Raw genomic sequence first — 14,710 nt, forward strand, 5'->3', positions numbered from 1 at the left:
GACCTGATATATGCTTTCTGTGAGAAAAGGAAGTCATACACAGTCTTACAGATTCTTTTATGATGCTTTTTGGACCTTCAGATTTCTGGTCACTGTCAGTGAAAAAAGGCAGAGTGCCCCTTTGTTTATGCAACTTCACACACATACACACAAAATATAGGTATGCCACATTACATATGCAAATCACATGCAAACACTAGTAGGACCACAGTCTCAATAAGCATGGCCAGATGGTGAGGAGTGATCTGAACTAGAAGTTGATTGGTCAGTTTGGAAGGGATGTGTAGGAGACGTTCACACATTTGGGAAGTTCTGAACTGGTCCATGGTGCTGCTGTGCATTTCTGCATTGGCTTCATTCTCCAGCAAGGCACCTGCACCTGCTGACTATTTATCAAATAGTATATCACCAACAAAAAGTTTAATTATAAGTGTTTATTATGATCCAAACACAGTTGCTACACGTCTTCATCCAGGATGGTGGTATTCCCCACAAACACATTTCATTCTATATGGTCTAAAAGGGTTAAATAAAATAACAAGAAATAATATGATAAACAAAATGTTCGATGGTCATTACTGCTTTGATCATTTGAAAAATCAAATAAGCCTAAAACTTTTGATTTTGTACATCTCCAAATGGTCTATAAAGAGGCTAACTGTACAGCCTAATGCATTGAATAAACACATATTTTTGTATCATTTCAATCAGCTTTTGTAAGATGTTGAAAGATATACATGCACATCTTAAGTGGTGGTGTAGTGGTCTAAACCACATAACTGATAAACTGGTAAACAGAAGGTCGTTGGTTTGAACCCCACAGCCACCACCATTGTGTCCTTGAGCAAGACACTTAACTCCAGGTTGCTCCATGGGGATTGTTCCTGTAATAAGTGCACTGTAAGTCGTTTTGGATAAAAGCATCTGCCAAATGCGTAAATGTAAATCTTAAAGGATTTATGACCATCGTAACCTGCTTATTAAGCTATTTTAAGCTTATTAAATAAAAATTCTCTCATTATTTATTCACCCTCATGCCATTCCAAATGTGTATAACTTTCTTCCTTCTGCTGAACACAAATGAATGATTTTAGAAAAAGATCTCATTATCTCTTTTCCTATAAAACTCTACCTTCACTTTCACATTCTTCTTCTTTTGTTTTTGGTGATTCACATTATTTGTGCATATCACCACCTACTGCCAGGGAGGAGAACACATAGTAACAAATGTCTTAAAAAGTATCCCTTTAAGAGAAAGCTCCGTAACACCAATTATCTAAACTTACCATGTTATTGAAGTATTGCTGGAAGGTCACAGTCAGTGTAGACGGTTGTTTGCTAATATTAAAATATAGCAGAGATTGGAATCTTCTGTAGCGCTCTTCTGCGTACTGAACATAATGCACAGTTTTAACTTCCAAATAGGCACGTGCATTACTCTTTCGTGTAGGCCTACTAATAAAATCCAAGCATCCTTATCTTTGAGGATGCTGTCAAACTCCTGTGACTCTAATTTGAGTTTGACTCGAACTGAACTACATTCACCATAAACATTGCCCTCTATCAACTCGAGCGTTAATTCTGCAATATTTTGCTTCATTTTATGTTACTGCCACCTGCTGCTGTGGAATAAGCAATGCGCTGTGTATTTACTTGCATACTGTCAGATGTTAAAAAGACAATAGTAATAATCAAAACAAAGAGAATATCTTAATACTGACTCCTGTGTACCTTGTGATGGACCTGATCAGGCCCGGACTGGTAATCTGGCATACCGGGCATTTTCCCGGTGGGCCGATGCAATTTGGGGCCGATCTGGCCATCGGAAGAACCGAGCGCGCCAGTAGGTCGGCCGCGAAACGGACCGAATGGGCCGCGATAAACTAAAATGAGCTGCTGCGTTATGCGGAACAGACCACAAAAACGGCGCAGAAATATGCAGATATGCAGAAAAGGACATCAAACACCCCCACCCCCCTTAGCAATGTGGACAATGCCATAATAACAAGTAAACATTTATGAATAAATTGTAATTTAAATAATCAAACTCATGTCACAACACACACCAGTCTTCAATTAGAACTTTTATTAGGAAAGAAAGTGTTAATTTTAATCATATCTTCTTAACTGATTAAGTATATGTTTAAATCTTCATATATATTTATTATTTAAGTCCAAAGCAATGCCAGCATTTGGGCAACAATAATGAAACAATCTAAACTAATTCCTGTGTACATTTTTTGAGTAGGCTAAATGTAAATTGTTGCTTCAAATTGAATGTCAATTTATGCAACAACAACAAAAAGGTTTTCAAAAACGTACATCTTTGTTCTAATCATGTTTCATAAATGTGGCCCACTGTGTGTAAATTTTGAAATTCTAACATTACAGTTTTTGCATTTCAGAAGATGTTTAAGATTTATATTTTTCAGTTGTATGACAAATTTCCGTCAAACTGATCTGAGTAATCTTTAACAAAATGTACCTATTATGAAGTTAAGTAAACTTAAATATATCACATTTATGCTTACTTTAAAATAATATAGATTATTTAAAGATTAATTAATTCAGTTTGAGGGATTTTTATTAAGCAACTGAAATGCTTAAATCTTAAAAAAACAGACTGTATTATTATAAGTATTATTTTTAAGTCCAGCTGTAAACAAAAAATAATGTAATAATAGCAACACAGCAACTTTGTTTCTATTCAAGTTTTATATGAAATGGTGTAACACAAGAAACCATTTGTGGTTTATTACCAAAACAAGTCAAATAAATGGTGCATGCAATATACTGTTATTCAGTGTAACATGGAAATATTCTAGCATTTTGTATTTGTAATTTCTTTCTTATATTATAAAAGGTTGGTCTGAACCAGCAGACTCACCACTAAACAGGACCAGCATTAGTGTTTATTCTGGGTTTATGTCATTCAACTTGCAAAAGGGCTTATGTGCCTCAAAGACTAACTCTAGTTTGTCTCTCTCCCTTTCAAGAGCAACAATATCTTCCTCCAGTTGTGTCTTTACTCGTTCCAAATGATCTGTCTCCTGAAAGGGAAGCACAACGTCAAGACATCAAACACATTTGGCAAGACCTCTATTCACCATGTACACAGACACTATTTATAAAGCAAATGATTAATGAAAATTCTTGATGGGACAAAGACACTGGTATATTCAAACTCACGTTCTGTAATGTGTCTATAAGCACACGGCGACGATCCCGACATTTAGCAGCTGCTACTCTGTTCCTTTCCCTGCGTATCCTTATCCTTTCAAGCTCCTCAGAGGACATCTATGAAAGGTGAAGAGTGTTAGCAAGCCTGGGGGTCTTTAGAATAATTCCATTATTTAAATCTGAAGTGCAATTTCAGTGTCTAACTCTCCCCGTCTTCCATTGGTTTTACAGATAATCCCGCCCCAAACTCACATCATTGATTGAGCCAGTGTTGCTGTGTCCAGCTGGATTCGTCGCCCAAACAAACAGAGGAATGATTTCATAGCACCACATAGCCAATTTGACACTTTTAGGTGAAAGCAACCCCAAAATGTTGTCCTTATAGTTTAGTTTGCATATTAGCTTAATCATTGTATGCCATAAAATGAGCATTATAAACCAAACTCAAGTCTAGATGAGTGATGATGCTGCCATCTTATGGCTGATAAGAAGAAAGCATACATACACAGTAATTCTGCCAAATTCTTATTCCAAATATGTTGTTCCTGTTACTCATCTGTTGGCACCACTGGCAATGTGATCAGTCCTCTGAGTCTACATTTTTAGATACTAGAACACTGACTCGTTCCAGATGCTTTGTGATATAGGTGAGTCATTTAACTTTCTTACCATAAATGAATAAGTAACTGAAACCCTTCAAGTCCACTTTCACTAAATTCTGCATTCAAATCCCTAGAAATATCAGAAACTTACATGTTTATCAGTGTGTCTTACTACACTGTCCCCCACTGCTCCTACACAGGACAGGTCAAGACTAGAGCTCTGTGACAAATAGGGACAGGTAGGCATGGCGGGCAGTATCATTGGGGACAATGTTTCCAAGTTGGTCTCTGATTGGGAAGGTATTGAGGACTGCAGAAGCCATTGAAGGTCTGGACTGGATGCAATTACATCAAGATGTGGGTTGGATGTAGTCTCCTCAGTGACATTCTGCAAAAATACAATATAACATTAAACAGCTTTAAAAGAGCAGATTAAAAATATTTTACCTCTTGAAAGAAAAGTTACAGACTAATTGAAAACTGTCTGCTATGTAATATTGCTTCTAGGCTAATTGATTCATTCATTTAAAAAAATATATGACGAATTTCAAAAAATAATTTCAACATTTACGCATTTTTAAAAATATGATTTCAAATTTAAACTTTAAAAATATGTATTTTGATATTTACGCATTTCAAAAAAATATTTAAAGATTTACGCATTTCAAAAAATTATTTCAAGATTTATCATTTTTTTTAAAATAATTTCAAGATTTACGCATTTTTTGTAAATAATTTCAAAATTTAAGCATTTAAAAAAATCAAGATTTACGCATTTCAAAAATAATTTAAAGATTTACACATTTAAAAACACTAATTTCAAGATTTAAGCATTTTAAAAATAATAATTTCAAGATCTACAATTTTTTTTTCAAAATTTACAATTTACACATTTCAAAAAAATATTTTGAGATTTACGCATTTCTAAAAATTATTTAAAGATTTACGCATTTAAAAAATTATTCGAGATTTACACATTTAAAAAATAATTTAGAGATTTAAGCATTTAAAAAAATAATTTTGAGATTTATGCATTTAAAAAATAATTTTGAGATTTACGCATTTAAAAAATAATTTTGAGATTTACGCATTTAAAAAAATCATGATTTAAGCATTTTAAAAATAATAATTTCAAGATTTACGAATTTCAAAAATAATTTCAAGATTTACGCATTTCAAAAAACTCATTTCAAGATTTAAGCATTTTAAAAATAATAATTTCAAGATTTACAAATTTCAAAAAATAATTTCAAGATCTACGCATTTAAAAAATAATTTCAAGATTTACACATTTTAAAAAAATATTTGAAGATTTACTTCTTTAAATTTTTTTTTTTTTCAAGATTTAAGCATTTCAAAAAACGATTTCAAGATTTAAGCATTTCAAAAAAATCAAGAGTTATGCATTTAAATTTTATAAAATTCCATTGAATTGAATTAAGTCCAAATTGTAAAAACATAAATAGCCTATTATAGGTTTTATTATTTTAATTTGGTTAAATATTACACAGTTGAGTTAGATGGAAAATCGTAAATATAGGCCAATTTTCTTTTCTTTTTTTTTGTGTGTGAAGTAACCATCTTTTCAAAAAAAGTTACACACCTGACGTACGTAAAGAGACGTTGCATTATCCAGTTCCATCCATGCTGGGGAAATTTCAGAAGTCCGCCTACGGTAAGACGGTTCTCTACCTTCATTGTGACACATTGCCATCTTGCACTTCCAGCCTTCTGTAACGAGCGTCATGATAAAAACCGATTGTCTTCTTTGAGTCCAACTGTTTTGCTTTGTGAAGAACGCTCAAATAAATTTTTATAATTGTAATATAACAAAGCATTTCGCACGGGACACACAAAAAAAATATTACAAAACTATGATAAATCCATCGGAGGGAATGGCTAAAAAATAAACCAAAACGGTAACACAAGAGAAATGACAAAACTATGATAAACCATTTGGGAGAACGATGAAAAAATAAAACAGAACACGTGCCACAACTTCTTTTAAACTGATTCACCGCCTTGTCTCCTTCACACCCACTTTCTCTCTCCTCCCCATTTGTTTTTCAAACTTGCGCCTTTTTCTCCTTCTTGGGCAATAACGTCGTGCCCAAGAATGCCCATAATAACATCTGAGCTTCTTTCAAATAGCGCTAAATGACTACCACTGAATTCACATTAAACTAGAATTCAAGTATAGGCTAAATATCCAGAAGTATATACGTTTGAGAACTACAAAAGCTTCCACAGCTCACACCAAACACATCTTGAATTTCGATTACAGACATCTTTTGCCAAATAAGTGACGTATACGTTAGATATTTATGAATAAGCTAACCGTTGTTGTACTCCAGTTGGTTCAGCGTGAATCACGAGGCAGCGAACTGGCAGCACTGCAATATTGGCACAGTCGAGAAACTATCAATAACACATGATTTGCCTCACTTTCTGCCTGCGGAGGTATTAACCTACTGTGATAACAATGCTAATGGTAATTTGAGACTGCTATTGAACAAATATTTAGAGGTGGAATTGACAAAAGCATTGATATGACTTAATTTGAACAGTTTGAGTCAGACTGCGATGAGCTGTAACAGGAGGTATGACTTGGCCTATGTGTCATAATTAAGATGAAAATAAAAGTATAAAATGAGCTTATTTTTAATCTTTGTCAGCACAAATGGCATAAATTTGATCATCCAGGTCATGCTTATAGGAATAGTTTACCATTCCAAAACCTGAATGACTTTCTTTTGTATTCGTCATATTTGATTTTAGCACTGTATACGATGTTTTGGTTTGAGAGTGAATGCCGAGTTCAGTTTCAGTCTGTTCAGCACAAAAAGTGATCTATCTTATGGCTTCTGATGACTTGGAAAACAGTGCGCAAGTCATGTAGACTACTCTTACTTTGGTTTTCTGGCATTTCTTGTCCTTTATGGTAGGGGTTTTCAAAATTGTTGATGCCAAGGACCCCTAAGTATGATCATTGCCTGAAATATAAATGCAGGTATATCAGAGTACGAATTACAGTGGGTCTAACCTCCATACTAAGGGGGTCTGAGCCACATAAAGGCAGCATAAAAGTAATTCAGATGACAGTGGTTAAATATATATCTTTCGAAGCATTATGATAGGTGTGGGTGAGAAACCGATAAAAGTCCTTTTTTTTACTATAAATTCTCCTCCCTGCCCAGTAGGTGGCAAAAATATAGATTTAACCAATAGAATCTTATGGATTACATTTATGCTGCATTTATGTGCTTTTTGGACCTACAAAGTCAACATTCACTTTTATTGTTAGGACCTACAGAGCTGAGATAGGCCTATTCTTCTAAAAATCTTTGTTTGTGTTCAATAGAAGACATAAAGACATACACATATGGGATGGCATATGAGGTGAGGGTGAGTAAATGAGCAGAGAATTTTCATTTTTGGGTCAAATATTCTTTTTTTACTATAAATTATTTTCTCCCTGCCCAACAGGTGGCGATATGAACAAAAGAATGGGAATCAGCAAAAAACAAAAGCACTCTTAAGAGGGAAGAGCATTTAGGATGGCTGTTTGAAAGTAGAGATTTGTAGTAAAAAAAAATAATAATAACTTTTATGTTTCATTTAATAATGTCAAATTTTGTTAAACTGTATTTTTTACACTTTCTCAAAAAAAATTCCCAGATCCCTAGCACCCCCTTTTGGCCCCCTGGGGGTCCACAGATTACGCTTAAAACCCCTGCTTTAAAGACGTGTCAGCATGGAATCACCATTCTCTTCCATTATGTGAAAACAAAGAAATAAATAAAAATTACAAAATTAAAAGTCATGACATAATTTGCAACTATTTCTTTAAGGTTCCCAGAGAAGAAAAATCACAATGAGTTCAGTTGTACAATGTATTAAATTTTCTATCACTGTATTTGTTTTCTTATGTAGACAAAATAAAACAAAATTAATAGCAAAGGTTTGACACATCCACAGTAGACTGCAGTCACACATGGAGGTGTAAAGGGTCTGTAGGCATATTATAGTGGTCTGTAGGCACCAACAGTAATGTCAAATAGTTTAGGATTATTCAGTGTCCCATCTTTGTCCAAAAGAAAGTAGAACATGTAACCTTTGACTTTCAGAGGGATAAAGGAAGGTGATTCCTGTCTATGTGCATGACAGGCCACTTGACTCAATGGCACTGTTAGATGGTGAGCTCTGAGAGGTCCCAGAGGTGACTGAGTGGACACTGTGACCTTTCCACCTCCCTTGTGCAGAATTACACGACTGACTGAACGACGGCTGAACAATGCAGCCACGCCAACAATTCCACCACCTGTGACAACAGAAAAATTATTATTTTAGAGAGCTGGCAAGAGTGAAACCTGAAAATGCCAGAATACAGTGTTGAGGCTTACCAATAATTAGGCACCCAAGAGTGAATCCATACCTCCAGGCACTAGATCCAAGGTTCATATCAAAACTGAAGAGTCCCCCTAACTCAGTCCTGACTTTTTGAGGCTCACCACTATTTTTCCTTGTGTCTCGAAGACTTGAGAAAGCAAAGTGGGCCAAGTATGCCCAGAACAGAAACTGACCACCACAAAATATGGCCAAGAGTCTGAAGAACCGAGTACGGTCGTGCTCGAAGAGTACCACGTCCTTAGCGACAGCAGTAGACGTGAATGTGTTTGCATTTCGGGCTGGAGTGTCAATTTTTGGATTGACGAGTAAATGGCAACGTAATGGACTCAAGATGGTTGCAATTTCTTTTACTTTAACGAACTGCGGCGGTGTAAATGCGAAAGTTCTCGAAGAATGAATACCTCTCATCGGATAAGCTGAAATAAAGCTTCGACAGGACTTTGCACCGAATAACAAGCACTGAACCCCCATGATTTAATAACCATCAATTCGTCTACTTAGAAAAAAAATGATGTCAACGTGTTGCCCATGAAATTACAAAGGACACTGTTTTGCATAGAACTACAATATTATTGAACATAGCCTACTAAAAGGTTCGAACAGCGCTAGGGCGACGCCATGCTTATTCTAAATACTACGGGTGCGTCACTGGACCAAAAAGGACGACTTTTTGCGGTTGTATCTTGTTAGTTCTTGAACGCTGTTTATGTAGTTAAACAATGAATGTTAAGTTAGATGGATAATGAAACATTTAAGCTATATAGAGCAATATGTTATATATAAAACAACATGGATTGGGCCTAGTTTACAAACAAAAATATTGTTTCATTTTACTTTCTATTGGTTCATTGTGCCATTTATTTAATAAAAATTAAATTACATTGTTTATTCTTTCATTCTATCATTTATAGTTAAGTTTGGCTGTGCAATGAGAAAGAGATTATAAAAACCTTGAAAAAGTTGGAACATAATGTATTGTTGTAAATAAAAGGGCAGTAGTGAAGGCAAAGTAAACAATAATATGCTGCTTTTAAGCCACATGATATCCAGGTATACTTGTTCGATTTTGTCACCAAGACAAAATCCTGGGCTCACCATTATGAGGGATACACCTGCTAAAGTACTCTACAAAGTGCTCTATTAAACACATTTTGGTGCATCTTTAATATGTTATGTATACTGTAGATTGTTGTTAACTGATCAACTTTATCAAACTTATCTAAAGAAAATTAGAATTAAGATTAATAGGAAATTAATCTATACTACAATGGTACTGTTCTGTTACCATATGGGACTGTACTGCAATGGATTTGCACTGATGCATTTTACCACTGGAAATTTGAAGATGGTGGCATATATAATATTATTTCATTTATTTATTTATATAGACATTTCTATCATAATATAATTGCATTAGTTCATAAATAACACGATAATATATATTTTTTCTTCTTTTTAGACCAAAATGAACCAATGTAAATTATGCAATGATTTATGGAAAGGGCGAGAAGAGTGTACAGTACTCACTTCTGATGGACAACAGCGAGGATGTGCTTGGCTTTAGCGAAAGTGAAAATAATCGACAAAATTGAGGAATGTATGATAATTATTCACTCTATTAAAGAAATATTAACTGGCAACAAAAAGCATGTTTGCACTGAGTGCAAATAGCATTGAATGCTGTTTGCACTCCTAATTAAAAACTAACAGTATCACTGCAGTGTGTTTGTTTCTTTAGGGTCCCACAGATATCCTACCCCTAAACTTAACCTTACCTTACAAAAATTAACCAGTTTTACAACAGTAACCATAGTATCACCATGGTATTTCGTAGTAAGATCATGGTAAACCACAAAATTAAACATGGTTACTATATATAACTGTAGCAACACCATGGCTAATTGCATTAAAACTGTGACCAAATAGCATGGTTACTACAATATTACTACAGTAAAAACATGGTTAATTTTACCCGCATCAAACATTCTCTCAACTCCCCAGTATGTCCAAAATTTTATTTTATATTTTAAATAATAATCAGCCTTTATATTAATTTTTATTTATTATTATAAAAGTAGTATTAAAGGAAATATTGAGAGTGGGGACTGGATGGGAAAAAGTATGACAAAGGGGGGTATTGAACCCGGGATATCCGTTGCACTGACTATAAACATTACACTATTACTTGGGGAGAGTAGTTTGACTAATTTCTGTTTCCACCAGACTATTGGAGTGCAAATAGCTTGTGGTAGGTGCTATTTACATCTTGTGCAAATAGACACTCCGATATGAATTTAAGTTATAATTTGTTATTTCCAACGTGGTACAGAGTTGACACAAAGCAAAATTAAATAATAATAATAATTATATATATATATATATATATATAACAATTTATTTATTAGTATTTTGTTTTTAGAGCTATTGTATTTCAGAAAATCAAATGAAGAAAAATAATCCATTGTTAGAACATAATGTGTACAATACAGGGTTACTGGTATAGTATTATGTCCTTGTCATACTAAAATGTTTAGTGCTCCATACAATATCAAAGACTAAGAAACATGATAAAAGCTACACACTATTTCTAAAGTGTGGCCCTATGATCCATTAAAGGTGAGATGTTACATTCAAACCGTTACACTTTACTCATACTTCTAAATGACTGGCATGTTTATATGTCATTGTGTGTGGTTTTTTATTAATATTATTTATTTATGACAACTTACAATCAAGATGGCTAGCCTAATGAAAGTAGCTATAAGTACAGGTGGAACATTTAATTCTGTCTTCAATTAAAGTGGACAGATGTGTAACTCTCTAAAATTACATAATTTTGGGGAGAAAAAAATAAATAATAGCCTACTTGTTTAGAAGTAAAAGGGTACCAACATCTTTTTTCCATTTCAATTCATGCAACAACTGATGCAGCATCACCAAAGTGCATCAAGACGTTCTGTGTATAAAACATTCAGTAAGTAATGGTAGCCTATACTTTTTCACAGGTAGGCCTATTGAAAGAGATGTGGGAGATAACAAGTGTGTGTTTTTTCATTGTGTGTGCGTGGGGAGGGGAGGAGGTCTCTTTGTCACGTATCTTATCTGCTTTTTGAGACAATTACATGCTCCAAACTTAGCCTATTTGAATAGAAAGGTTTGATAACCTACGCTGTGTATCAGGAAAAAAACGTATAGCCTAATTAGTCTACAGCAAACCGGAAAAGTCTGTAACTCAATCGACTTTTTTTCGTTAATATGAAAACTCTAGAACTATACTGTGTCTGCTCCAGTAATTATGCTACGGGGCACGCCTGCCCCCTGCTGATAGCATACTGTCACCCCTAACAAACACACCCACAGATCAACAGACACACCTACACACCACTACACACCACAAAGCAACAGACACACCCTGACTTTAAATATATTTAAGTTCATGCTTTAATTTGAGTTAGGTTATGAATTGAACTAATGACATAATGTAAAAATACAGGCAATAAAACACATAACTAAGTAATCACCTTATCATTAAAAATGTTACATTACCGTTAGAGATCGGTTTTTGAAGGTACCTGCTTTGCACCGTTATGTTACTGCGCATGCGTCACCTCACCTGGCGGTTTCCTTGTTATTCGTGAGCAGCCTGCCGGTACACAGTCTGAATTTAAACTTTTCATGACTGTAGCGAGCCGATCGCTCACACAGCAGGATAAATACGCTGGCTAATTCTTACAGTCAATGAGCTGTGCCAATAGTGGAATCGGCAATTGGATTTGGGAACCTGAAAAAGGAGACGGGTAAATGGCGGATAAACGTAAATAAATGTATCATAATAGTCTCTAGTTTGTAAGTATCGAAAGACATATTCAAAATATATTCCCTAGGAAAACATTGTATAGATTCTTCGAAAATGCCTCGAGCTTTCCTGGTAAAAAAGATGAACGCCGCGAATGGAAAAAGAAACTGGAGTCAGCTCCCGGATTCCGTGCGTGGGGACATCGACATACCTGGTGAGTGTCATTCATGTTGCGTGACTTGCGTCTCTGGGGACTGCACTTTGAAATTAATTCTTGATTTATAAAAGGTAACATTAAGTTTAATAAAGAATTAGAGTTCTGACTTAAGTTCCTGGCAATTCAGATTATCTTTATTATTATTATTATTATTATTATTATTATTAGAAAAACGCCTAACTCGCCCTTATTGTTGTTCCCTAGTGGCCCTTTTCCCACCATATGTACATGAGGTGTCTGAGGGCAGCCTTGCAGAGTACTCCTGCTTCACAACTCCACAGAACATACATGTTCATTCATACATCCTGTCTGCGCAGCTGCCATCCTCTACTGCACAGGGTCAACACGATCAAAGGTCAGAGTGCCGCATAAGGACACAGAGAGTGCCATACGTTCGCTCAAAGATAAAGGTGAGCTAGCAGCTTTTTTGGTTTGGGTAATTAAAACACCTGCTTTGGAACATGTAGTGTTTTAAACAAGGGGTGTACAAACTGGGGTCCGGACGGGTGTGCTAGAGGGTCCTTAGAAAATGCAACCCTCCTATTGCGTTCAGAATCTGCATTCACCTTTCGTATTCGATTATATATTTTTAATAACCCGATGGGTTTCATCTTAAACTATATTGTAAGCATAAGTTCTTAACTGTTCATACATGTAAAAAGATTAATGTTTTTGGCCTGTTAACTGACAAATATAAAAGTGTTTATTTAATATGCTTTATTACTCTAATTATTATTATTTGTTTTTATAATTACATGTAGAAATTCCTTGATATTTCAATATGTTAATTACAGCAAAACCAGTGTGAAACATGTGATGACATACTTTGATCAACATTCTGTGAAATGTTGTCTAAATATAACATAATATACAATTTATATTAACATCTAATGTGAGAGTTAATTTGAATGAATTTCCTATTTCTCATAACTGCTCAATACAACGTTGTGGTCAAAAGTTATGAAACCAACACATTTTTTTACTCAATTATCATTAATATTTCTTTAGTATGTTTTTAAGCAAAATCTATTGTTTTTACTTGCATAAACTGCCAAATGTTAATGTGTGAGTATACTGCAAACTGGTCCGGCATCAGATGGCTGCAGGATGAATGTGGACAGTTTCCTCTTTCAAATCCTTTTGAAGCAAAAAATCTGGAATTTGTTTTTTATTTTGATAGTCTTGACAAAGTTCCTGTATTTAAAACAATGTGGTTTTTAAAAATTGTTATATACCTCTCCTGGATCAAAAATGACCCATACTCAATAGGAGGGTTAGAAGTAAAAAGTGCAAAAGAAAAATTATTAAAATGTAACATTTTAGAAATAACCAAATAATTGCAATAAATCATAATGAGATTAATTGGAAAAAATAATGAGATTAATTGGAATTATTTGGACATTTTATTCTATTGACAGCCGTAATTTTTGACAGTTGATCTCTCTTTCCTGTGACATTTAAACTTTTAAGAGTAGTTTGTACTTGTGTTGTATCTTTCAAGGGAGTTTCTCCTCTGAAGCTTCTTTGGAACAATATTTATTTTGAAAAGCACTATATAATTAATTTAAATTGAAAGTGATCATATTTTGGGGTCCTTGGTTTAAAAAGTTTGAAAACCCCTATTTTATTTTGGTGTAATAATTTTTTTGATTTCCACATCTCTCCTCATTATTCTCCCATTTTCAGATAACTACAGGAAGTATGCCATCTCTTCTACCAGATGTCTCGGAAAATTCAAGCAAATTAGCTGATGTTCCACTTTCTGCATCAGTATTCTCCTGCCATGTATGCCAGAAGACCTTAAGTACAGCACGTATGCTGAAACGCCATATGAAGTGCCACAGTGAAACAAAGAGATACTCTTGTGATCACTGTGGAAAAGGATTTAATGATAATTTTGACTTGAAGAGGCATGTGCGTACTCATACTGGTAAGTTACAATTTTTACTACACATAGTATGTTTGGTCCAAGTTTATATTGTCCTCTCTCACTTTTCTTTTACCTTCCAATACAGGTGTAAGACCCTATAAATGCACTATGTGTGCTAAGGCCTTCAGCCAGCGCTGCTCCTTAGAATCTCACCTAAAAAAGATCCATGATGTTACTCAACAGTATGCCTACAAAGAGCGTAGAGGTAAAATGTATGTGTGTGAGGAGTGTGGCTTTACAGCACAGACACAGGACAGTCTGCGTAAACATCTTCAAATGGAGCATTCACAGAGCATGTTAATAACGACCAGGAGCAACCATGAACTGCCATATAGCAAGGAGGGCAACACATCACCATGCTACCCTGAACCCTCCAAAAATATGAATGATAGTGCTGAGAATTGAAAAGTTGGTATCTATGTTTTTGATTAACAATAATGAATCATTTTGTTCGATTTTACATGCACTTTTGTACATAGGAATTCTGGGAAGATAAATACAAATGCCAGAATGAAGACAATTAATTTGATGTATTGTATTCATTGACTACACAGAAAAATATCAGAAGGGTACAA

General features: G+C 34.6%; 3 protein-coding genes across 3 annotated transcripts; 1 reads left to right on the forward strand and 2 right to left on the reverse strand.

Moving 5' to 3' along the window:
- Nucleotides 1–2,791: 2,791 nt before the first annotated feature.
- On the reverse strand, nt 2,792–5,712 carry fosl1b (FOS like 1, AP-1 transcription factor subunit b). Its single transcript, XM_052103610.1, has 4 exons — nt 5,386–5,712; nt 3,934–4,170; nt 3,190–3,297; nt 2,792–3,050 (listed from the first exon to the last, which is right to left on the reverse strand). Exons 1-4 carry the CDS (start codon nt 5,527–5,529, stop codon nt 2,913–2,915), a joined length of 627 nt encoding a protein of 208 aa, XP_051959570.1. The 5' UTR covers nt 5,530–5,712; the 3' UTR covers nt 2,792–2,912.
- A 1,514-nt stretch (nt 5,713–7,226) lies between these two features.
- tmem223 (transmembrane protein 223) lies at nt 7,227–8,824 on the reverse strand. The gene is made up of 2 exons (XM_052104699.1): nt 8,186–8,824; nt 7,227–8,103 (listed from the first exon to the last, which is right to left on the reverse strand). The coding sequence occupies exons 1-2, from the start codon at nt 8,661–8,663 to the stop codon at nt 7,805–7,807; spliced, it is 777 nt and encodes a 258-aa protein (XP_051960659.1). The 5' UTR covers nt 8,664–8,824; the 3' UTR covers nt 7,227–7,804.
- A 3,257-nt stretch (nt 8,825–12,081) lies between these two features.
- On the forward strand, nt 12,082–14,540 carry ovol1b (ovo-like zinc finger 1b). Its single transcript, XM_052103995.1, has 4 exons — nt 12,082–12,202; nt 12,410–12,615; nt 13,892–14,135; nt 14,221–14,540. Exons 1-4 carry the CDS (start codon nt 12,103–12,105, stop codon nt 14,538–14,540), a joined length of 870 nt encoding a protein of 289 aa, XP_051959955.1. The 5' UTR covers nt 12,082–12,102.
- The last annotated feature ends 170 nt before the right edge of the window (nt 14,541–14,710 follow it).

Source organism: Xyrauchen texanus, chromosome 34, assembly GCF_025860055.1.
Source record: "Xyrauchen texanus isolate HMW12.3.18 chromosome 34, RBS_HiC_50CHRs, whole genome shotgun sequence".
NCBI lineage: Eukaryota > Metazoa > Chordata > Actinopteri > Cypriniformes > Catostomidae > Xyrauchen > Xyrauchen texanus.